The following is a 26,147-nucleotide window of genomic DNA, read 5'->3' as shown; positions in this document are numbered from 1 at the left end:
AATGCCCCAGTGCTAGTGAATTAATTCATGGTCAAACTTCTATTTCCCTTTATGACACACTTTATCCCTTAAGTAATTGTTCTCTGAAAACAAATTTAATATTGTAATTTTCCCATTGAAACTAGAAACTTTGCTTTAAAAAAGCACTTTTTAGAAGGAGAAAGGAACTGTCTGGGATACCTCTTACATACACACACACACGTGCATTCACAAGCTTCAGTAACAACAAATACAACTCTTGCTGTATGAGTCTCTTTTCCATCTCAGCTGTACCATATGTACTGCTGAGAATGCCATTTAAGAGTCTAACCAGTGTTTCATAAATTTTTTCAAAGCTATCAGGAAGTACAGGTACTGTAATTTCCAAAGCAAATCATGACCTCATGATCTGAAAACCCAAATGCTTTCATGGGACCACAGAGATAGAATATTTTAGATCAAGATTGTCCTAGAAAACTTGGAACCCATGTTGTGATATCAATTAAGCCAAACAGTATGAACAATAACAAAAACAAGTCTTAATAAAATCTAAAATAGCAGGGACCTCCCTGGCGGTCCAGTGGTTAAGACTTCGCCTTCCAGTGCAGGGGGTGTGGGTTCAATCCCTGGTCAGGGAGCTAAGATCCCACATGCCTTGCTGCCAAAACACCAAATCATAAAACAGAAGCAGTATTGTAACAAATTCAATAGAGACTTGAAAAATGGTCCACATCAAAAAAATCTTTTAAGAAAAATGGAAGGTTTTCACTTTGTAACTAGTGTAAGTAAATAGTGTTGGTGTATTGGGACTACAGTAACACTACTGACATATAAAAACACAGCTCCAAAACTTTAAGTAACTTTTAGACAAATGTGCAAAAGAGATTAGAAAGTATCTAGGAAACACTTGGTTGGGTTTAACTCTGATGTCATGAGCAGCACTCCTGAGAAATTTGGGAGCTGGGTGCGCAGGGGGTGTGGTGAGTGGGCTCTCTGGAAGCATCCTACTTCGCTAGCCAACAAGACTGCCAGGTGAAAAGGCAATGGAGTTTCCTACTTTATTCAATGTGACAGAGAGCCTCCAAACAAACTTGCCTTCCAGGACCCTAAAATAATCTTCAAATAAAATGTTTCATCTAGCAACCTAAATGTCCATCAATAGATGAATGGATAAAGAAGATGTGGTACATGTACATACAATGGAATATTACTCAGCCATAAAAAAGAATGAAATAATGCCATTTGCAGCAACATGGATGGACCTAGAGATTATCATATTAAGTGAAGTAAGTCAAAGAGAGAAAGACAAATATCATACGATATCACTTATTTGTGGAATCTAAAAAAATGATACAAATGAACTTATTTACAAAACAGAAATAGACTCACATACATAGAAGACAATTTTTTTTTTTTTTTTTTTTTTTTGCGGTATGCGGGTCTCTCACTGTTGTGGCCTCTCCCATTGCGGAGCACAGGCTCCGGACGTGCAGGCTCAGCAGCCATGGCTCACGGGCCCAGCCGCTCCACGGCATGTGGGATCTTCCTGGACCAGGGCACGAAACCATGTCCCCTGCATCGCAGGCGGACTCTCAACCACTGTGCCACCAGGGATGTCCAGAAGACAAATTTATGGTTACCAAATGGGATAGTGGGTGGAAAGGGGGCAGATAAATTAGGAGGTTGGGATTAACATATACACACTACTATATACAAAACAGGTAAATAACAATGACCTACTGTATAGCACTGGGAACTATACTCAATATCTTGTAATAACCTACAGTGGAAAAGAGTCTGAAAAAGAATATATATATATATATATATATATCACACACACACACACACATATATATAACTGAATCACTTTGCTATACACTTGAAACTAACACATTGTAAATTAACTATACCTCAATAAGAATAAATATATTAATGTTCTGTCTAAACAACAAAGCCAGAAAGCCCATTTATTTAAATTCACAGCAGTGTACAAGTTTTAAAATAAGGGACATAAGAAGATCAATGGCATTCTTTCAGAAGTTCTGTTTGGGGCCAAAATTATTCTCATTATCAAAAGCCACAGGGAGAGGCATGATGGGGGTGGGCTGGTGGGACACCAGGAATATGAGAGATGTTCTCAGTGGAAAGGATAAGAATAAGCCCAAAGAGGGAATGTTAACAACATTAAAGGTAGGAAAGAATGAGTATCCTAACCAGGGAGGGTTTCATTATTTTGTTCTGGTCTTTTTAAATCACAAAAGGTGATTAACACAATCCAATTTAAGGATGGGCTAGAAATATCAGTCAAATTTGCCATTCTCTAACCACAACGGAAAAATATGTAAAATGAAGACTCACTGCCAAAAAAGTTGATAATTGTGCAGTTGTATGGAGAAGCAACATCTTGAATTTTAGTAATCAAAGATCGTGTGGCTTAGATGGGCTGCAGGAAGAGATAACCACCAAGATAAGATTAGAGTTAAGCACTTCAAAAACCAAGCACTGAATTTTCCTCTTCCTCACATGGTCATGATATTCCCTATCTTTATATTTAATTATTATCAAAAGGTCAACTGATTCACTTTGTTATAAAGCAGAAACTAACACACCATTGTAAAGCAATTATACCCCAATAAAGATGTTAAAAAAAAAAAAGGTCAAAGGCCCCCAGCATATGATACCATATAGACATCCATATACCTCTATACTCCTGCAAATACACATAGAGCAGGGAATTCCCTGGTGGTCCAGTGGTTAAGAATCCATTTTGCAATGCAGGGGATGCCGGTTCAATCCCTGCTCAGGGAAGTAAGATCCCACACCGCAACTACTGAGCCTGTGCACTCTGGAGCCCGTGAGCCACAACTAGAGAGAAGCCCGTGCACTGCAACGAAGGATCCCGTTTGCCACAGTTAAGACCCGACACAGCCAAAAATAAATTAATTAATTTTTTAAAAATTCTTTTAAAAAAACCACATAGGGCTTCCCTGGTGGTGCAGTGGTTGAGAGTCCGCCTGCCGATGCAGGGGACACGGGTTCGTGCCCCGGTCCGGAAAGATCCCACATGCCGCGGAGCGGCTGTGCCCGTGAGCCATGGCCGCTGAGCCTGCGCGTCCGGAGCCTGTGCTCCGCAACGGGAGAGGCCACAACGGTGAGAGACCCGCCTACCGCAAAAAAAAAAAAAAACAAAAAAAACCACATAGAGCAAAGAGCACTGAAAACACAAACAAATGTCAAGTATCTTAGTCTGAAACCTCCCGCTTTTCTTTGTGTCTATAATGGTATTACAAAATCAACATAAATTAGTAAAAGTTTATAGGAAAAGGATTACCACATCAACCAAATATGCACATTGATAGGAAACACATTCTAATTTCAGAAAATGTAAAACATTATAATCCAAATACGCTTAAAATCAATGGAATACGGTGATTTTAGGCATTTCTACTTTATGCATTCAAATGGAACTCACTTATCATGATCCTAGGCACTCTAACTAATCATAACAAACACCCCCTAGGAAAAGTAAATCCCACCAAAAATCATTCATAGGTCTACAGCTTTATTTCCCAAAATTAGACTACCATATTTGGCCATATTTGTTTCTATATTTTACTCACAGATGAGATTGTACTTCCATTCCAGAAATTCACATTTTATGTTGGGTTTTTAACCAGTTACAAAACGACCTTGAAATGCAAGTGGGGCATTTATTAGAGAAAACAGCTTTTAATTAAGGTGGAGAAGTTGGGGAAAATACCCTTATGGTCAGAGTTAAAAGGCTGCCTATCACTTCCTGCTTTTTTATTTGTTAATTTCTTTGCATATGCCTCCACCTGCCCTGACAATTTGTTCACAAATGTCATCCTGATGTTCACTGCAGCATTACTTACTATACCAAAGCAAAACTTTATAATATTAAAACAACCTAAAGATCCAACAGCAGAAGAATGTTTACAACTGTGGGACAAAGAATGCTGTACAGTAATTTAAAATAATGTTTTCAAAGATATTTACTGGCAAACAAAATGTTCACAATATAATGTTCAATTAAAAAATATCAAGATCCAAAACTCTACGTACATAAAATATGATCTTGATTATGCTCCACTTTAAAAATGTCTATTTATTATATTCATACACTGAAAAAAAACTCTTGAAGGAAATCCTCCAACAATTCAATACATAATTTTTTCTGAGGAATGGGATTTCAGGAAATTTTAATTTTCTTATTTTTCAGTTCTCTGAGTTTCAAATTTTACACAAAAACATTACTCCTTTTTTGAGCAAATGAATTTTATAATTCATTAATAAGTTTAATAATGTGCCTAAAAAGTTAGAAATTGTAAAGGAAACACAAGTAATATAGAGTTATTAAGAAATCAAATGGATAATATATGTGAATGCATTTTGAAAGCTAGAGTTACACACCTATATCATTTAATTTTTAATTAATAATAATTTAAATTTCTATTGCAACTGCATAAAAATAGAAGATTAGATATTAGTTAATGTAGAGATCTATTTGGGTTCATGAGCTAGTGTCTGAGACACTAGCAAGACAGTTTCAAGATCATAAACCTCAGACCTTTACACTCAATTATTTACAAACAAACAAGCTCTGTTTTTTATCCCTGAGCAAATGTTCAAGAAATTATATATGCCTTAATTATTCTCTCAAAGAACTGGAATAAGAATGCAGGTATTTTGACTGGTATCCACTTAGGCTACAATGGTTCAAGAATAACAAATCACTTCTATACATAATTCAGGGAATCAGAAAATATATACTATCTATATCCATTCACTGATTTCCTTTCTTTCCCCAGTTTTATTGAGATATAACTGACAAATAACATTGTGTAAGTTTAAAGTGTACGTGATGATTTGATATATTATGTGTTGTGAAATGATTACCATGATAAGGTTAGCTAACAAATTCATCACTTCACATAGTAACCACTGTGTCTGTGGGGTGTGTGTGTGCACGCATGCGCATGGTGAGAACATTTTAGATCTACTCTTATAGTTAATTTCAAGTATACAATACTGTATCGTATAGTCACCATGGTGTACTTTATTTATTTATTTATTTTTGGCTGTGTTGGGTCTTCGTTGCTGCAGGCAGGCTTTCTCTAGTTGCTGCGAGCAGGGACTACTCTTCATTGCGGTGCGTGGGCTCCTAATTGCGGTGGCTTCTCTTGCTGCAGAGCACAAACCCTAGGCGCATGGGCTCAGTAGTTGTGGCTCACGGGCTCTAGAGCACAGGCTCAGTAGTTGTGGCACACGGGCTTAGTTGCTCCGCAGCCTGTGGGATCTTCCTGGACCAGGGCTCGAACCCGTGTCCCCTGCATTGGCAGGCGGATTCTTAACCACTGCGCCACCAGGGAAGTCCCCATGGTGTACTTTAGATCCCCAGAAACATTACTTTTATGAATTAAAAATTGCTTTAAAAACGTTCTGCTAAATTAGGAGGTTAGGATTAACTTATACACGCTACTATATATAAAACAGATAACTAACAAGGACCTACTGTATAGGGCAGGGAACTCTACTCAATATTCTGTAATAACATATATGGAAAAAGAATCTGAAAAGAATATATATATATATATTCAGATATATATATATATATCTGATTCACTTTGCTGTACACCTAAAATTAACACAACATTGCAAATCAACTATACACCAATAAAATTTTTTTTCAAAAGTTAGGAGGACAACCAACAAAAAATAATAATAATAAAAATGTTCTGTTTACATGGCAATTTATACCAAAAGGGAGAAAAATATGTAAGCTGTGGATTTATTTATCTTTCAGTATACATTTTAAACACTCTCTGTAAAAAACGGAACTTTTAAAGCACAAATACCAATTTAGCTACATTTTTCTTCAGAAAAAACTACCTATTAATCTCACTTTACTATATTTAATATTTATTACAGTCAGAAGGATCTATACAACAGAAAGTATCTAAATGACAAAAAAATTTTTCTTCACTGATCTATTTAGGTAATATTCTCCTGCACTTAGTAAAAGTAATCTTCCAACTATTTCTTGAGGAATTTGTCATCCACTAAATATTCTCCATAGAACTTAAGAACCTTGGGCTCACAAAGATGCTGACAAACTAGTCAGAGAAGCCGTCTGCTTCTCCAAATGGATAAAATGAACAGAACACACACCTGCAGTAAGCAAACTTTCAATTAATCTGCTGTTTAAACGGCCCTCACTTAAATGAAAAAATATAATTGTAAAGAATTTAAAAGTAATATTCTTGTAGCATTTTAGTTTACAAAACACTTTTCATATAGATTGCCTCAATTAATTTAATATTCCCACTTTCTTTACAAGGTAGGAATTATCATGCCCATTTTCCAGATGAGGAAACGGTTAAGCCTCAGAATCCATACATTGTTAAAGGTGAATCTAGAACTTGAACTCGGGAACTTCACCTCAATGTACTGGGCATTCTGTACTGTTTAACCAGATGGCATGCCATTGCATCTTCAGTGCTGTAAGACAAGGACATGGCAGGAGAACAGGAAGAAGGATGGTCTCAGCTTAAACTGGCATGAGGAAAATGAACTTGGATTAATAACATTCACAGAGGAAATTACAGCTAAGGCACTAGAATCACAAGATGCTACAGTTCAACCATTTGACTGCACAATTCCAGAGACAACAGGTGAAACTTGCCAGCAAAACAAATACAAGAAGATACTCTGGCCTGGAACACAAAGACTGAGTACATATAAATGCCTTCTCCTTTGCTCACATTGACATTGATGGCACAAGTTGCAAGTACCATTCTCAGTTGCCTAATGTTTCAGACAACAGTATTTGCTGCTCTGGGTCAGGAGAGACTACAATCCAGTTAGACCTAGTGGCCAAAAAGCAGGAGCATAAATCAAAGCACTGAGGATGTGGACTCACTTCAAAACATAAGCGATCTTATCAGAGTCAAGAGACAGCATAGGCAAGGTCAGAAATGGCAGGGAGGGCTATGTCTTCTACATCTTCAACACTGGGCCCCTCAAGGTGCTAAGCAGACACCAAGAAGGAAGCCTGTGCTAGAAATCAGCAGCACGGGAGAAAGACAGGGATGCTTTGGAAACAGACTGACCTGTTCCCCAACACCCGACTCTCCACCACATCAGCACAGGGGCAAGCATACAGAGATTATAGAGGTTACATAAATGGGTTCAAATGCTTCCCTTGGATAAATATGGGCCCATAGCTTTGCCTGTTGACATATAACATATATAACATATAGTTTCCTTGGGTGGAAGCTATAACTTACTTTATGGGTTTTATGAACGTGGCCAGATCAGGCTGAGAAGTTTTCCACCTAAACTGCAAATGTACCAAGGCAGAGAAGAATGAGATTGAAGACAAAAACTTTTCCCTCCTGGTTATATATTTCTAGCTCCTAGTTGAGGGCCAAGATCAACAAATGCTAAGTCACTAAACTAGGCTCTATTAACTAAGTTTGCCACTTAGTTAAATTCTTCCCTGGGAGAATTACTAAACCACTAAAGCCTCAGTATTCTTATCTGTAAAATAAAGAGGATACCAATATCTCGGGATGGTTGTGAAGATTAAATGAGATAATATATGTAAAGTGCTTGGCTCTTTAATCCCAAATCAGCATTTAATGGTAACTCTTACAATTGTATAATACAAAACAATATTCATAAAATACTAACAAATTAGTATCCTAAATGAAATAGTCTAATTTTACTTTGTTTTACTTTCCAAGAAAAAAGGGCTAACTTATGCCTGGAGAAAGATGACTGCTTTAAATTAAACGCCCATCAACTAAGATAGACAGATGATAGATAGACAGGTATACATACACACATAGTTAGATAGATGGTAGACAGACATCAGATATGAGAAGACAATCTAAAAGTTTAAACTAAATCTATGTTAGGAATAAAATGGGACTTACACCGCGGTACCCTCAAAATATACACCTCAGCACTCTGTAGTGGTATAAAGATAAACATCTGTAAAAAAATCTTACGACTACAAAATGAATTTTTTGTTTTATTTTCTTCAAAAACACCATATTCAAAGATGTTCTGAATTAAATTGATAAAATAAGGGTTAATTGTGGTTTGAGTTCTTAGTATTTTATCATTACTGAATTAGAAGTAATTAACAGATAAATTTCCAGAGAAAAGAAAAAAGACAACTTTTCCACTGCTTTGAAAGGAGTTTCACTCATGTTTAGGCTCACTATTAAAACTCATTTCTAAGTGGTAATGACCAGGTTGCTTGTTACAGACCCTCACCTACCACTCCAACACACACACACACTAAGAACAATTAGAAAAGCTGCACACAACACACACACACACACACACACACACACACACACACATACCCAAAATAATCCATTTGAAAGCATCAGTGAGATAACAAGGCAGCCAGGACCTTGTTAAGGTCTAAGGTATCTAAGGAGTAAAGACACCTTAGAGAAGGGAAGTCAACTAGTGGGCCTGACAGTCTTTGAAGTTGTTCCACTCAAGGAATTTGCCAATTTCTAAGTAGTACAGAGCCAAGAGGCTAAGAGACCAGGCAGAAAGCAGCAATTAAGAGTCTGGAAATCAGCACTGAGTTTTTGGCAGTCCCATGGGGCATGTAAGAGACCAAGGAGGAAGGGGTTATGTAAACACCCAGAATTCCTGATAAGACCTTGGAAAGGCTATACTTCAGAAATTAGGACAAACTGGAATAGTGTTCTCACAAATCTGAAACCTATCTTTCATCAGCTCATTCTCAGAATGGATTAGTGTAAAATACCCCACATTAATGCCTGCAAGAAAGCAAAAGTAAACCTTCTCTGAAGGAAAACACATCATGCAGAGCCTAAAATTACCTCTTTGATTTTTCACACACAATGTCCACCATCCAAACAAAATTACAAGGTATGCAGGTGACCATTAGCTTACAGCTGAGTCCTTGTCAAAACTGACCCATAGAGGTCTTGTAACTCTCCAGCCTGAAATTCCCATTTTGGATGAATCAGCTCAGACTCAAGAACTAACAAGGTGGGAATGGCTAAAACCTTGTTTGTTCAATGGAAAAGGTATATTCAAGAATGTAGCTGGTCTGGCCCCAGAAGCATCTCAGCTTTACATTTTAAAAAGTAGCAAGTATCTCTCTGTGGGGAACTTTATCTGCTCTGCTACCTGAGGCAAAGCCACTGACTCAATAGGGTCCTTGATTCACAGAAATTCCCTAAATATCTGGGTCCGGTTCACTGATGGTTTGGCTAAGCTGAGACCCAATGGTATCCATTGGGGTGCTGTGGCTAGTCAGCCTCAGTGTCAGCTATGTCAGCTAAGAAAAAGCAGAGGTAGTTGCTCCAGTCAGAGGGTAGGGCTCAGACTTTTGGGCTGGTGCCAATGGCAGAGCTGTTTGGTCTGCCACTTGGAAAACTATAGACTGTAAGATTAAAGAGACACTTCTTTGGAAACATGAACCTGGGAACAATCCATGTCTGCTGACTGAACTGTATGGATCAGTCATGTAGATGTCCACAAGAAGGACTGTGGAATCAAGGGCTGTGGAATCAACTGGAATCAAGCTGTGCTGGAGCCTGACTCTGTTTCTAATGCAGAAGGCTACCACTACAGGGCAGACTTGTGACGCCTGCCAAAAGTTGACCCATTTGTCTCACAATGGGAGAGGCCATGTCACAAGGGGTGAAACCCCTCCCACTCCTGGTAGATTGGCTACACCAGACATTCAAAGCCCTCTCAGGACTAGCAATGCTACCTCACCACTGTTGATACTTTTTTAGGTTACTGGTTAGCTGTTTCCAGTCACACCATTGTGGCCCTTGAAACTAATCTGTATACTCAACAATGGACTGACTGTCCAACCCTTTCTCCCTCATTCCCTCCTGGTCCATATACTTTAGTAAGGCAGTTTGATCAGTGAGTGCAGGTATTCCAAGAAAGGGGTCATCCCTTCTTGGCCACTTCCTGGGTAATGATCAGGACAAAAGGGGAAGAATTATAGGGCATTATACAGATATATTTTGAAAACTGAGGATTCCATCTTGACCAGCGCTGGGCATGATGCCTTTTTCTTTCCCTAACAGCACCCCCAGGCCAGCCTAGATGACACAACCTACAGGTGGCAGCAGAGCTGAAAGGGGGTGTCAGGGATTCAAGCTTAACTCTGGTTAAGTTTTATAAAAGTACCTTGTCCCTCTTGCACCTGACCCTTCCAGATGAAAGGAAGTTTTGTGAATAACACTGCTATGAAAATTCTTGTACAAGTCTTTGGTGCATATACATCTATGCATCTCTAGAGGAAGAGCAACAACCCAACACCTGGGGAGGGAACACCTCAGACCCTAGAAGGTATGAGGGAGAAAAGAACATTATGATTTTTTCTTTTTGAATTGCCCCTGGAGCCTTCCTCCAAAGGGAAAACATCCTGGTGTGGCAGCCCGAAGCTGCTGCAAGTGCATTCTGTTTTACTTACTGCTGCATCTTTTGTGATGCACTTGATTGCTTTGACCACAGAGCAGCAAGGGAAGGCCCCAGCTCCTGCACCTTCTACACAAAGCACCTCCGGATGCTGTCCCCATCCCCATTCATTTCATGGGCAGAAAAATGCCACAAAGAAAAAGACAGAGAGTTTATACGACATTAAAGTTTTAAACTTCTCTTCATCAAATGACACCTGTAAGAAAGTAGAAAGGCAAACCAGAGTAGGAGAAAATATTTCCAATATATATAACTGACAAAGGACTCGTGTCTTCATATATACTAGGATGAACAAGATGATGTTCAATTATTTTTGACATTCAAAAATGGCAATTCATAGAGTTTAACTTAATATTTTAAAACTCCTACAGATCAATAAGACAACTCAATTTTTTAAAAAATGGGCAAAAGGTTGAACAAGCACTTCAAAACAGAGAACAATCAAATGGTCAAGAAATACCTGAAAAACTGTTCAACCTAATTATCAGAGAAATGAAAATGAAAACCAAAATGAGATACTGCTACACACCCACTAGAATGCTTAAAACTAAAAAGACTGATAATACCAAGTATTAGCAAGAATGTAGAGCAATTGGAATTCTTATACACTGCTAGCGGGAACATAAATTGATATACCTATTTCAGAAAACTGTTCAGCAGTAATTACTGAAGTTGAATATAAGTAAGTCCTATGAACCAACAAGTTCATTCCTAGGTATATACCGAACAGAAATGTATACATGTATGTGCACAAAATATCTGTACAAGAATTTCCATAGCCATATTATCTGTAATAGCTTCAATCTGGAAACAATCCAAGTGTTCCATCAACAGTAGATAAAGAATGGGTAAAGGAGCTGTTGTATACTCATCCAGTGGAACACTACAAAGAAACTGAAAAGGAATGAATCACAACACCCAAAGACATCGATGAATCTCACAGATGTGATGTTGAGGGAAAGAAGTCTGACACAGAAGAGTACTTATTGCATGAGTCAATGGCAAAGTTCAAAAACAGGCAAAAGCAATCCATGATGTTAGAAGTAAGGATGGTGGCTACCCATGGGGAGGAGCATTGAAGAGGAATAGACATGAGGTTAGTTTCTGGAGGGCTGATCATGTCCATGGCTTGATCGGGATGCTGCTTACAAAAATATATTCACTTTGTGAGAATTCAGGAAGCAGCACACTTACGATTTGTGCACTTTTCTATATGTATGCTATACTTTGAAAAATATGCTTATTGTTAAAAGAACAACATTCAAATAATTTTTAATATTAAAGTATTAAGAAAGTAAAGAGAAATTATGAACATGAACCCTTAGCAACACAGGAGGCCTATCAGGACCAGAAGACAGAAACTGCCTTACTGGAAAGATCTTATTGATAAGGTAAGGATGTACAGCTACTACTGAAGGAAAAGAAGGTGGCTTAAATGCATAAATATTAGTTGGTGAAAATAATATTTACTAGCTTGATGAATACACTGGACATGTCAATAATAATGTCTCTCACGCCCACCAAACTTTCCATGAAAATCCCTCACCCACAGTCCCTGCTGTTTGACAGCCAATTTATGGACCGGTCGGAGACCAATGGTCTTGTCTAGCCCCCAAAATGTGAACTGAGTCGATCAGATTCTCTCTCACAGAAAGACGAGCTTGAATATACTGAGTGAATAAGAGATGCTGCAGTGAGAACTGAAGCAGTAAAAGCAGAGAGAAAGGGACCACAATATGTTGAGTCAGTATCACGAGGGGCACAGCAGCCTGAAGGAGGGGTAGCAGAAATTATGAGAAAACAGAGGCAGTAAGTAACCAAAGACGCATAAACGCACTGAAAAACATGTTAGCCAGTACCAATGTCCAAAGCACAGCTAGGTCACAATAAATGTAGAGCGGTACTTGCCCTTATATTGCCCTACAATATTCCTGCTGTCCCCCACCACACACAGAGGTGCCCATTATTCAAGACAACTTGAGTTTATATCTCTCCCTTGCAATCAAAAGAGCCTAAGGCAAGGGCTTCCCTGGTGGCGCAGCGGTTGAGAGTCCGCCTGCCGATGCAGGGGACACGGGTTCGTGCCCCGGTCCAGGAGGATCCCACATGCCGCGGAGCGGCTAGGCCCGTGAGCCATGGCCGCTGGGCCTGTGCATCCGGAGCCTGTGCTCCGCAATGGGAGAGGCCACAACAGTGAGAGGCCCGCGTACTGCAAAAAAAAAAAAAAAAAAAAAGAGCCTAAGGCAAATAATCATGTGACAGAGACCAACTCACCCTAGAAAAGCTTAGCAACACTAGAGAAAGCAAACTGCACACTTGATTAATGAAACCTTAGTAATTGCCTTAAAATAGCATTGCCTACTGTTGGGTCTCAGAATTGATTCTGAAAGATGGATGAAACACTGATTTATGGATGACATCCTGATTGTTGCAAAACTATGCTAAATACTGAGCGATGAGAAGCATTAAGGGCATCAGAGGAGAAAGCACTCACTCAACCCTAAACAAGACTCTTCCAGCTGCTGGAAGAGTTTGGTAAATGGACTTCAATAAAGAAAAGAAGATCCCTCAGTAACAGAACCACCAATAATTTAATTTCTTCTAGAGTGTGGTCAAATCACGAAAATACCTTTACACCATGATCATGGTTAAAAACTGATTTCAAATTTTTCTTTAGGATTTAACATGCCGGAACTTATTTAAAAGCTAATTCTACTACCTTTATGTCCTCACAACTACTGTCTCAAGCTTTCTCCTTTAACATGATATCAAAGAAACAAAAAGATGATGACAATTACAGTAACACACATTAAAAGAGAAACACATTACAAACATTTCCTGGATCATTCTTTTCAGAGCTACACCTAGTACAATCTTCAGCGCCAAACAAGAGCTATGCCAAAAACCAAAAACTTCCTTATTTACAAGTGAAATAATGATGTCTGGGCTTTGCTTTAAGATAGTTCAACAACAACAACAAAAAAGGCATGTGTGGAGAAAAACAGAGATCACAAGAAAGCTGAAGATTGCTGAAGCTCTACGATGAGTATATTGGTGTTCCCTAAACTGTTCTATTTTGTCTGTGTTAAATTAAAAGTATTTTTTAAAGAGGAAGGAAGGAAAAAAACCACCTAAGTGACCCTAGTAATGAAAGCAACAAGAAGAAAATCAAAAAAGAATTATATTAGAAAGGGAGTAATAAAAACACCAGCTGACAAATGTGCTACGTATGTGCTGGGCCCTGTGTTGAGAGCTTGGCATGGACTGTTGCCTATGAGTCTCCCAACAACTGGATGATGTAGGTACTATCGTGATCCCCAACACAGGCAGGGGTCCAGGCTTAGAAAGAGAAATTGCTCGTCATGTATCTGGTAAGCAGCTGAGTGGAGACTGAAACCCCCGCGGTTTAACTCCTGAACGGAACCATACACAATACTACCATCTGACCTGGAAAGTGATATTCTTAAACTTAAAAGAAAGCAAATTCATACTGGATATGAGTGGCCTCCTATACCTATGCATCACTGACATTATGTTGTTATGACTCCTTCTGTAAAGAGTTACGATGCTCCACAGTGAGCCTTAGGCCAGGCTACTACCTCCCCATTCCCACATTTCTAACCCAGGAAGCCTCTTAGCTTTCCAGTCATCCCTCTATTTGACAGCACTAACCCTCCTGTTTACATTAGTCACACAAATGGCATGAGTTCATAAATACAGTTCGGGAAATGAATAGGCATTGTCTACATTAAATCAGAAAATGACAAAACAAAACATTTTAGGAACCTGAAAAGAATGCGAATACCAGTAACCAGGGTCCCTCAGATCCCTGGCTGCTTCCATCATCATCATTGGTCTCAGCAATGTCACAATGGTAAGTATGGGGAGAGCTAATAAAAGAAATTATGGCCTACATTTAAAAAATGAAGCACTAAAGGGTCAATAAATTTTATTTTTAAGCATAGCTTTTCTTAAGGTTGTTTTATTTGTATCTTCTCAGACCTTATGAGAATTCTATTTTTCATTAACTTACTGTACTCTGAGGCTGGAACTTATACAGCCCTCCCCAACTTTCTGATTTCTTCCTTCACAGTTCAAAAAGAAAAGAAATAGGGGGCTTCCCTGGTGGCGCAGTGGTTGAGAGTCCGCCTGCCGATGCAGGGGACACGGGTTCGTGCCCCGGTCCGGGAGGATCCCACATGCCTCGGAGTGGCTGGGCCCGTGAGCCATGGCCACTGAGCCTGCGCGTCCGGAGCCTGTGCTCCGCAAAGGGAGAGGCCACGACAGTGAGAGGCCCGCGTATCGCAAAAAAAAAAAAAAAAAGAAAAGAAATATCATTTAAATAAACACAGATCAACTCAAACTTGGTTTTTTTCCTGCCGTCTCCCTAAAAGTATATTTGAAGCATTTTGTATTCACTATGAGGAGTTTTAAGAAAAATGATTTGAATCTTCATTTTTCGTGAATAGTAAGTTTTTCCAGTGCTAGTAAAAAGGAAAAGTGTGAGAACATGTGTTTTCTGCTTCCTTGTTCCACTTTATGATACCAATGTTTTCTCAAGTAAAAGGAAAAGGAAAACTTGCTGTTTGGGTTTTTTTCCCCCCCAAATATACACACAATCATATTTGAATTCCTTGGGCAAAAATGGTAAAATATACCCTTTGGTGGAGCCAAAATAATATATTTCTAACTTCACAATCAGCTAATATTTGAAAATTACACCAACTGAAATGTAATGAATAATTCTGGAATAATGGTTAATTTTTAGAATAATGGCCAAATATTATACAGTAACCAAACATTTACCATAGTGCTATATTGATACCTAACAAATACCGTTTCTAGTTTTGTTTCAATATTAACTAAGATTTTACTATACATAGTCTTGAATTAAGATAAACTAATTTCAGAGAGGAATTTATACCATGATTAACTTAAAATCATTAGTCCTGTATAATAAAGCACCCCAAATTGTACACCGATTGGATTTACAACTCATGTCTTGAAATACATGTCTTAATGACACAAATAAAAACCTATAAACTCCAACATATATAACTGTATAACAAATGTTTACTATTTAATGATGGAAGATAAACTCAATAAACATACACACACATATCCCTTTCTTTTTTTTTTTTTTTTTTTTGCTGTACGCGGGCCTCTCACCGTTGTGGCCTCTCCCGTTGCGGAGCACAGGCTCCGGACGCGCAGGCTCAGCGGCCGTGGCTCACGGGCCTAGCCGCTCCGCGGCATGTGGGATCCTTCCAGACCGGGGCACGAACCAGTGTTTCCTGCATCGGCAGGCGGACTCTCAACCACTGCGCCACCAGGGAAGCCCCTATCCCTTTCTTATAGGACAAATAAACAGGCATAAAAACATAAAGCTACTTTAAAATTGTGAAATTAGGATTTCAGACCTGAGTGAATCCATATTACTTGTCAGTATGGTTTATTTCATTACAAAATAATCTTAAATACTAGCTTTTTCTATTCTACAAAATTAAAAATTATACTGACATAGCATGCATATTTATTGAAAAATATGGACAAGGTCAACTAAAAAGTATAATCTGCATTAAACAAACAGCAATGCCAACAACTGTTTTAACAAACTACTAATATTTGCTTGCTAAAACCAGAAACATTTGCTTATCGTACATGCTTTAGGACTTATCATCCAATGAAAGAAAAATATCTCTATTTTTTAATTCCTGAAAGAAAGTAAAAAATTTGTTATCACACTACAAATATTTTCCACCATTTAGTGCTCACTTATTAAAACCCACAGAAAAATACTTGTCCCAATAAAAATTCATTTTTATGTACATCTGTCACATCAAGGATGGATTTTTCTATGTAGAATTCTTAACGATAAGTACAATAATACAAATAGTAAGGTTTAGTGTGTAGTCAAAATTAAAAGAACTGTATTTTTCTAATCCATAGGTTATTTTTCTTCATTTAAATCTAAATTGGAAGAATGATTACAAAGTTCAAGTGATAAGTCATTTCTTTCCTAAATTACATTTTAAAACGTTTTACAAGATTTAACAAATACCTTTATTCCGTTTGCCCTTTATTTGTGTTCAATAAGCAAACACTGAAAAGGAAACACTGAGTTTGTTATTTTATTTCAATTAAACAACATGAACTGGAACAAAAACCCATGATCTACACTCCCCACCCTCTACAAATATTTCAGGGCTTACATGCAGCTCTGCCTAATTTGATAAAATGATTAAAATCTTCTGCTGGTGGACAAGTTTGGAAGGCTAAAATGACTGGCTAGAAATGAGGTGACAGGGGAAATCACATAACCCTTAATCCCTTTAAAATTAAATCAACATGTTTAATTCAGCACTAATATAACAAGTATCTACTACTTTAAACCTCCAGAACTAAGGAGATATTCCACCCACCCCCACTGAAACAACTGAAATCAGCCTGAATAGACCACTCTACATTCCCAGGAAAATAAGAGTAAAGATGGCTTTGTTCCTGTATGTCTCTCCTGCTAGCAGGCAAGACAGATACAACCACTTAAACAGATCAGGCTAATTGGGATGTGTATTTTCACCCTCAGAGCAAATATTTTTAAAGATTCCTTACTGAAGTAAATGAATGCCATGCAAAACTGTTTAAACATAAATCTCATTTTTCTTTGAAAATGTAATGGTCTGCAATTGTATTTCTCAAGAATCGAACCTGTCCTGTAAATGGTTTTTAAGGGGAAATAAGAATAAACAAAAAAGTGATTCACATACTACAACCCCAGCCCCTATTCCACCCAAATTTGAAATTTCTTGAACCTCAGTGGGTTTAAATAGTCTCCTTAGTAAGGCACTCTTCAAGATTATTCAATCTTCTTACCTAGAGTTGGACTTTGGTCATCTCCTAAAACTCTTTAAGCCTCAGTCTTATCATAGGTAAAAATGAAAGAACATTACCAGTCTCCAAGAGGTGAAGTGAGGTTCAAGTTAGATTCAATAATGGAAGATAACACTGAGCTTGGCACATAGAAGGTACTTACTACATACAAATTCCCTTCCTCCTTAAACACCTTCACCTGGAACAAAAGGTAAGTTTTTCATTTTCCATAAATGGAGCTCTTTTAGAAAGAAGTACCACCAACACACATTTTCGAGAAAATGAATATCACTTAAAATTTTCTGTAACTGAACACATTTTGATTATATCACCATAACTATCCCTAAGAAATAGCTGCTATAGAAGGTTGATAAGAGAGCCTTGCAATCTCCCTAGGACCTACCAAAGTGAAATCTTGGGACACTATTGAGAAAATGGAGCAATGCAAATATTCCTTCAACCTATGCACATTTGGAAAGTGAAAAATACCTTTCTTTTTTCTTCTTAACTGGAAACAGTTTAAGATAAAATGGTCAAAGAAAGGAAGGAAGGAAGGAAGGAGGGAGGGAGGAAGGGAAGGAGGAGAGGGAGGAAGGGAGGAAAGATGGAAGGAAAGAAGAAAAAAGGAAAAAACCTTAATTTTCTTTTGTCAACCAACTTACTTTGAATTATTATTTAGAAGAAGCAAACCAATGAATGTTTTCTTTTTATAACTTACCACAGTTAATTAGAATTTTTAAATTATTTGAAGGAGAAACAGAATTTAAACTGGCAAGAATGATTAGAGGCATTTTATAGCAAGAATTACATCAACTGTCACTGTCATTACAATGTGTCGCCCTCCAATATGAATGATAAGAACGTCTTTGTCTCAAGCAGTCATGTTTCTATAGTTTTGCACATCTGCTGACTGGATTTATCAGAATATGCACTTCAATCACCTGCTTGGCCTTAACTACTCAGATGCAGTGTTTATTACAGAGACTGATCATCTTTAAATCTTGTGAAATTGTCTTTCACATCCTGTGCACAGCAAAAAGCTCACACTTTCTGTTATAATCTTAGAAAGAGGAGATGTCATTATTGGAAGATAACTCAGAAATCATCCTAGCCAAACTCTTAATTTTTATTAACACATCTGAAAACAGATTTCATTAATAGAAAAAACAGAGGAAATGTTAAGAGATTTGCCTTTAAGAAGTCACACAGAAATGGTGGAGGAAACCCATTCTGCCTCCCTAAATCCCGTTTCAAGCCCTAACCTTCAAGTATGTTTATGGGGTTGATGGAGACATATATGTGGAAAGTTCCAGAAGCATATTTGGAGAAGCAGACCTTGACAGGATCCCTGCTCAGCGCCTCACATCCACCCTCTACCTCACCCGTTTCACAGGTCCACCATGTCTAGGTGCCTGAGAAGAAGTGAGCACATTAGCAATACAAATTAACTGAAAGAGAACCAACTGCATAAACTGTAGATTTAAGGTAAACTTTTTTTTTTCTTATCTTTGCAGTTTCTTCTTCATTCTTCAAACACACCCAGACAGACAGTGTTACACAAAAAATATCAGCCTGCTAAGCCAACCCAAGTCACAGAAGTATGTCTAACACAAGACAAACGGACAGATTTCCCAATCCAACTCCTAATCCATTTCGGAGTGCTTGCTTCTGTACATCTCAGTTTTACTACAAACACCAAAGGTTCTAATTTCTAACCTCGAAGAGATGTATAAATGATTGAGAAATACTCATAACTTGTATGATGATAAACAGAGAAAAAAATTCTTAATAAGGGGACCTTTTTAGGACTTCCATTAGAAAGTGGCATGAAAGTCAAACTATTTGGAGGTTACATTTCTTTATAAAGTATAAAGAAAATTGTCCTGAAGATGAGAGTCTGGATATTCTCCAAGTAGAAAAATCTTGGTTTTCATATGTTAACAGGTCAGACAACCATGTTAAGGTGCAACAGGTAACAACTCCCCACTCACAGCTCATAACAAAAGTGGCTATCTCCTGATATTATTATAAACACAAAAAGAAAAAATTATTTGTAATTGAGTCAATGATGTATCTTCAGAATAATTTCAAGTACCCTATTTTAGTATAGACGTAATAACACTTTAAAAACCTACTGGTTTTTGCTCCCATGGGCCTTGGAACACATGCCTTAAAAAAAAAACAAAAAAAAACTCATCAATGGAAAAGAAAAAAAAAATAGATCCTGAAAAAAGTCTCTACCTATTTCCTCAAAACCCTTCCTCCTGCTCTCAGTTTAATTTCTAAAATGCCTGACTTGAAATTTAAACTTATATTTCCAGTATCTATATCTACAAAATTGGAAATCAGTTTTTCAAAGAACTCTCAACATGCCCTCAAAAACCAAAGAGAATATTTTTAAATTTTTGGATGTATAAGTGTTATACCAAGTTTAATCAGTTAAGTCTGAGTGATTTATAGTGAAACCACAGTGAAAAAAATCAAACTTCTGGTTGATCTAGTTTTAGCTCCTCTTAATTTTACACATTGTTTTATGAGCCCCCAGGGGTTATGTAGGCATCTTACCCATCTTTCCATCCCTAGCGCCTCTCACAGCCGCCCTCGGGGATTTGCAGTAGAAGCTGTTTGGCCTGACTTACATGGAAAATTAAGCTGCTAAAAATTTTTATGCAACAACAAAGACCATCAGCCTCTTTTTTTCAAGGTGGAGATCTAGAAGCAAAGTGAGAACATTTGGGAGCATAAAATTAGTCTGCTTTAACTTTAATAAGAAATGGTGATTGAAAAAAATACAAATTTCGCACTTGCAGGAATGGGAGGCGGTGGGGGGGGGCGGGAGTTACTAAATCTGGAGGATTTTTTCCTCCTTAAGTGCGAAACATAGCAAAACTAATAAAATTATGACCCAGAATAAAAAGGTCACATTCATTTTCAAAGCATTCATTTAAAAGTATACAGAAGCGTTCTTTTAAAATGCCCGCATATTTACACATAGCAGGAATGTGGGTACCAAATATTAATCCTGAGGGAAACGGATACACATTTACCTTCATAATTAGACACAGCAGGCCAAATGTTAAAGTAAACTGACATAAACCACAAAGACAGATTGAAAGTGACCAACAGAAAGTGCCCGTCAGTCCTGGGAGCCCCGCTTGTTCCCTGCACAGCCATTGATCAAACATCTGCAGGCAAAGAAACCTACACTCACTAGCTGGGTGATGGAGAAACCAAACTTTTACAAATAAGTTAGTTCCGTCTTGCCAATCTAAATCCAACAGGTGTCAACCCGCGTCGCCACACTAAGTCCTTCCGAACAAGTTGAAGAGAAGCAATGTAAGGTTAGCAAGGAAGCTCTAATGACCCGACAGCTTTCGGGGTCTCGGAAAATATAAAGCCGAGCCCCTATTCCAACGGATCACAAGGAGATGCAAGACAAGGCGGGGATGGAGATGGGGAGGCCGAGGAGGGGAGCTGTCCTGCCACAGACGCCGCAGGGGAATCTCGAAATCTCGGAGGGTGGTCCCACTGTCGGATCGGGCCCTCGACCTCTGGGCTTAGAAGAACTGGGTATTGCCGCGGCCGCAGGCAGGGAGGCGGGGAGGGGATGGCGCGTGGTACCTGCTTATCCAGAGCGTCCCGGGCGCCGCCCGGCCCGGCCCCGGCCCTGGGCGGCGCGAGTGCCCGCTCGCAGCTGCAGCCCTCCAGGAGGTACATGCCCGCCGGGCGGCAGCTCTGCTCGCCCTCAAAGTAGAAGAGCACATTCTGGTAGAGGGCGAACCACTTTTCGTGCCAGCGGCTCGCCTCGGTTGCCTTCTTGCTCAGGAAGCCGCGCTTGGTGCCCTCTTTGCGGGCTAGGAAGGCCAGGTACAAGGCGTGCCCCTCGTTGTAGCGCACGCTCTTCTGCATGGTGAGGGCGCTGGGGGCTCACCCCTGCCTCGCGGCCATCTCCCGCCGGCTCGTCCGAAGGCGCGCCCGCTCGACTCCCGACGGCGGAGGACTCCCCCTTTCCGGGCGCCGCGCACAGGGCACGCCGTCTGCCTTCCGGGCGCGGCGCGGCGCGGCGCGGGTCCGAGGGGCGCCGGGCTGTGGTCGGGGCACGTTGTCTTCCGCCACCGCCGCCCTCCCGGCTGAGCGAAGCCTCCGGAGCCCCCGACGCCCGCGTGGAGAGTGGCCCCGCGAGGGCAGCCGGCCGGCCGTTGCTTTGCCCAAAGTTGCGGGAGCCCGAGCCCCCGCGGCGGGCTGGGGCGGCGCGACGCGCCGCAGCCTGTGGAGGACTGTCCTCGGGCAACTCGCTCCGGGAGACAGAAGGTAAAACGTCACGTGGGAGATCAGCTGTAATCGGCTTGGAGACCGATTTAAAGGGCAAAGTCAGCGCGGCGGCGGTGACGGCGGCGCAGCCCGCTTAACCGCGGCGCGCGTCCCTCCCTCGCCCGCCGGCCAGGCCGCTGCCTCTGCTCCGGCCGCGAAGGGGCGGTTCGCGCAGAGGTGGAGGCGTGCGGCGACCGCACACACCCGCTCACACGCGCGCTCGATCGCACGCGCACACACACACACACACATACACACAAGTATATAGACTCACAAACACAGGCAAATGCACACTCACAGGGTGCACACAGTCCCAACACAAACACTTGCGTTTGCACAATTACACACTCACACGCATACAAACAGGAACACACAAATACACAGGCACCACACACTCCAAAACACACAAATATATTCGCACAAATACACACAACGCAATACTTAAGCACACAGAAAATTATGCACTCACATGTATACAAATAACACCCACAACGTGCATTCCTATACACAGAAATACAAACCCATTTACAAATACACACGTAGGCAACCACACACATGCGCACACTGACACGCTCACCCAAACACACATTTACACACGCAAATCATACACTCATCCACACGTTCAACCAAACTCATGCACACAATATAGACACATGCACACTTTTACATTCATACCCACACCCATACAAACTGCACACAAATACACACCCATACACAACACGTTTATATTCACACATTCATGGTCATACACTCTCACAAATGATCATATACAAACACATACATGAACACACACACATGAACACACAAATGCACGAACACATTCACTCAAAAGTACACACAAATAACATTCATACACAAGCAGTCACAAACATACAAATACACATTCATGCAAATTCATACACTTCCACAAACCCACTGACACATACAACACACCTGCCACATCCTCACACTCATCCGCAACTGTGTTTCCATGGCAGTGGGTGGAGTCACAGGATGGCTTTGCATAACGGGCAACCTTGACTTTTCCACCTGTACCTGTACACACACCTGTAACGAGTGTGACTCTCCTGTTCCCAGAAAGGTATCGGATGCTGTTGGTTCCCTGTCAATGACTGTGATTTCTCAGGATTAAGATGAAAGAGACTAAATTTTAAGCACAGAGTTTTCAACCAGGAAAAAATACCCAAACAGGGAGACTTGTGGCCCCTGACAGAGTCGATTCCTCAGAGGCCACGTTGTCATAGGTTCACTAGATACCCTTGCTGGGACTGGGATTCATTGGATAAATAAATCTCACAGGTTCAGCCAGAAAACCAGGACCCCTAGTATACAATATAAGTGGAAAAGAAATGATGTGCACAGCAGCTGTGAGAGAAAGCTAGTGAACACTCCAGGGAGTACCAGTGTTTGATTCTGCTATATACATTTTTTAGTCCCCTTAGTCACTTATCATAAAAATGGTTTGTCAACGTGTTTATTGTTAAAGACAAAATAATAATGATAATAATAAAATCCTTTTCTGGGCCATGAATCTGCCACAATACACCTGTCTTGTACCACTAGTTGTGAGTTCACTAACTGGTAGTCCAGGGGTTCTGCTGTAAGTTGTGTTTCTGCAGAATATTTTAACCCTGCCTCACTGAGCAGCTGAGTGTTTCCATTTTACCTCAAAAAAAAAATCACTATTAAAAACTATACAATAGGGAAATTGCCATTTGAAATTACAGTATGAGCACTGTGGTCATTTTCCTTTACATATTTTTAAATATCTAAAGGACACTGCTTTGCAGATTTGGGTTTAACTCAGCTGGGAGCTTGCATTGTTCTTTAGAGGAGGTACAAGCATAGAGACACTAAGTAAATGTGGACAAGGTTTTGAGCCAGATTCTAGATGCAGAAAAGATGGCAATTGCCTCAGGAGGCTTTTCATTGCCTTCTCTGTGATCTAAACTCCATAAGCGAGTTGACAGCAGTATGGTTGATGAGCTCCATTTTTGAGTGGAAACCATTAAGTGTGTGAATTCAGTACAAAAACAATTTTGCAATGAGTATTCAGAACTCCTAACCACTTGTGTTTTTTCAGATGTGAAACTTTTTTTTTCCCCAATAAGCAATGTCTCTGGTGTTGAGGCTAATTTCAGTGCTTATTTATCCTTACTGTCTACTCAAATATCCCTTGATTTGAACCACAAGAAGTATTCTTCTCAGCCTCTGGTGTGTCATCACTTCCTACGATGGACGGTGTTGTGGCCATCATATGCCCCCCAATAGCAAGAGAAAGGAACTCTGATTTCTTCCAAAATTTGGCTGGTGACCATTATGGGTTTTAATTATGGAAATTCACTGGGAGAACTACTTATCACCTGTTTATGTCCTCAACACTATATTTAAGTGATGTAGAGGATATAGGGGAAAGACTTTGCCACTGCCCCTAGGTGCTTAGTCTACTGGGAATAGGATTTAATGTTTAGGCACTTCTCACCTAACTGTTCCTCCAAGGCACATCTGCACCACCCAGTAAGAGAGCTTATGTGCAGTAGGTATCTATGCGATTCGTAAATATTTCCCAAATTAATTTAATATTTGGTCACTGAATTATTAAAGAGGGCACACACATTAGCAAACATTAGATCATTCTGTAAGACTGTAAGAGACGGAAACAACCAAAACTTCCTGGACATTCTAGAGAAGCTATATCCAGTGACTGCCTGATGGGCATTTGTGGACTTTTAGCTTCCTTCATCCATATGGATACTGCACCCCTGGAATGGTGCCATCTTGAAAAACAAAGGGCCCGGAGGTTATGTAAATGAGGATGTTTTTCCTCCCAGCTGATCAAACAGGCTGGCAAAAGGGACTGTGTTCCAAGTGGGTGGAAACAAGCTCTTCTATGAATTCATTATTTTTCCTTCTTGCATTTCATGGACTCTTTCCCAAAAGGGCCCGTTTAAGTTGATTTTCGAGAACAACAGTGCATTTCTCACTGATAATGATGAGAGTGTCCTCTTTGACTTTTTCTAGGCAAGTTAAGAGAAAAAAAGTTAGCGATGAACTGTCATATCTGGAAACCCTAATTACTACTTGTAGAGATAGATGATTTCCAGATAATTTGACAAGAAAGGAAGGGAGGGAGAGAGGGAAGGAGGAAGGAGGAAGGAGGAAGGAAGGGAGGGAGGAAGGAAAGAAGGAAGGAAAAGAGAAATTTTCGTCTGAGTTGTCCAAAGCTATTAAGGTTGGGGAGGTGGAGTAGGGGAGCTCCTCCTTCTACATGAATAGAACCCAATCCATAGCTCTTCCAAATCCCTAATTCACGCATGAGAAGACATCCCAGGAGAGCTCTGTGGTCAGATACTATTCAAAGGTTAGGAGGACAGCAGGCAAGAAAGTGAAGAAGCATCAGGCAGGCAGGGCCTGGAGAGCATGGTATCCCAGAAGCTAAGTAAAGAAAGTGTTTAGAGAAAGAGGGAGTGATCACATGCTGCTTTGATGTTAAGTTAGATGCTAACCATTGAGTTTGGACAATGAGGGGATTGTTGGTGATGGTGACAACCATGGTTTCAGTGGAGTGGTAGGGCTAAAAAGACCAAATGGAATGGTTCACACACGTTACATATATTACACTCAAAATCCAGGATGCAAATCCAAAACTGTTTGAGGAAAAACTCTGTCAGTCAACTTACCAGTATGGACTTGGAAGCTCAACACTCAGATCATCTCACTGTCAGCAGAGCCAGCTGTAGGCCCCTATAGGTAAGTGCCAGGAACATTCTGACAGGTCAGGTCATCACGTGCCCCAGGACCACATACACCTGAGTGAGAAGCACTGCTGAGTTTGGAGAAGATTTACTGCCACGGAAGAATGTGCTACAGGTAAATGCACCTGGTGAAACCCTGTCACGGTCACACAGCTGATAACGATAAGATTAAATCCAACCTTATCACGGTCAACTACTTGTCCAAATGGTCACACAGTGGGGCTATCTGGCTGCTTCAGCAAGGAGTCTCTTTATTCTTCTCTGTCCCACTAAAGACTGAGCAGATGTTCTTGGTGGCTCTGTGTCATCATGCTGTAGGTGCAGGTGCAAATGGGGTAGGGCACAGGCTGTATGCTTTTGCTTAGACTGAACTCTGAAAGTTTTGAAACCTTGGGGATAAGAAGTAGAAAAGGAGTGGGTGAGGCTGTGGGAGTGATTTGAAAACCATAAACAATTTTCTATCTCTTAGGATCTGGAGCCTTGGATTCCCCTTTGGTGTAGAAACTATTCCTTCATAAGAAGCCCTTTAATAGGCTCTTCAGTTCAGAAATATGAAGCAAATGCCCTCTCATCATTGTGGGAGAAAACTGTGAAGGGATCTAAATGTGAGTGTTTTGGCTCAAAAGCTCAGCATTCTTTTGTAATACATGTTATTGTGTGCATAGGTACTCTAGGAAGAGATGTTTCTTTTTCTTCTGGCAGAGACTGGCTTGATAC

General features: G+C 40.0%; 1 protein-coding gene across 1 annotated transcript in view; it reads right to left on the bottom strand.

Moving 5' to 3' along the window:
• The window catches only part of RASGRF2 (Ras protein specific guanine nucleotide releasing factor 2), a 257,405-nt gene that overhangs the window by 212,794 nt on the left and 18,464 nt on the right, over positions 1-26,147 (bottom strand). Inside the window, exon 2 of the mRNA XM_089909081.1 lies at positions 20,986-25,819. Coding sequence (XP_089765207.1) covers positions 20,986-21,273 — 288 coding nt within the window. The 5' untranslated portion in view covers positions 21,274-25,819. The remainder of the gene's footprint in view (positions 1-20,985; positions 25,820-26,147) is intronic.

Source organism: Delphinapterus leucas, chromosome 3 (genome assembly GCF_059928025.1).
Source record: "Delphinapterus leucas isolate spDelLeu-1000000601 "Yukka" chromosome 3, BTC_Dleu_Yukka2, whole genome shotgun sequence".
Classification (NCBI taxonomy): domain Eukaryota; kingdom Metazoa; phylum Chordata; class Mammalia; order Artiodactyla; family Monodontidae; genus Delphinapterus; species Delphinapterus leucas.
The sequence above is the reverse complement of the archived record's forward strand: the minus strand, read 5'-3'. Positions and strand labels throughout refer to the sequence as shown.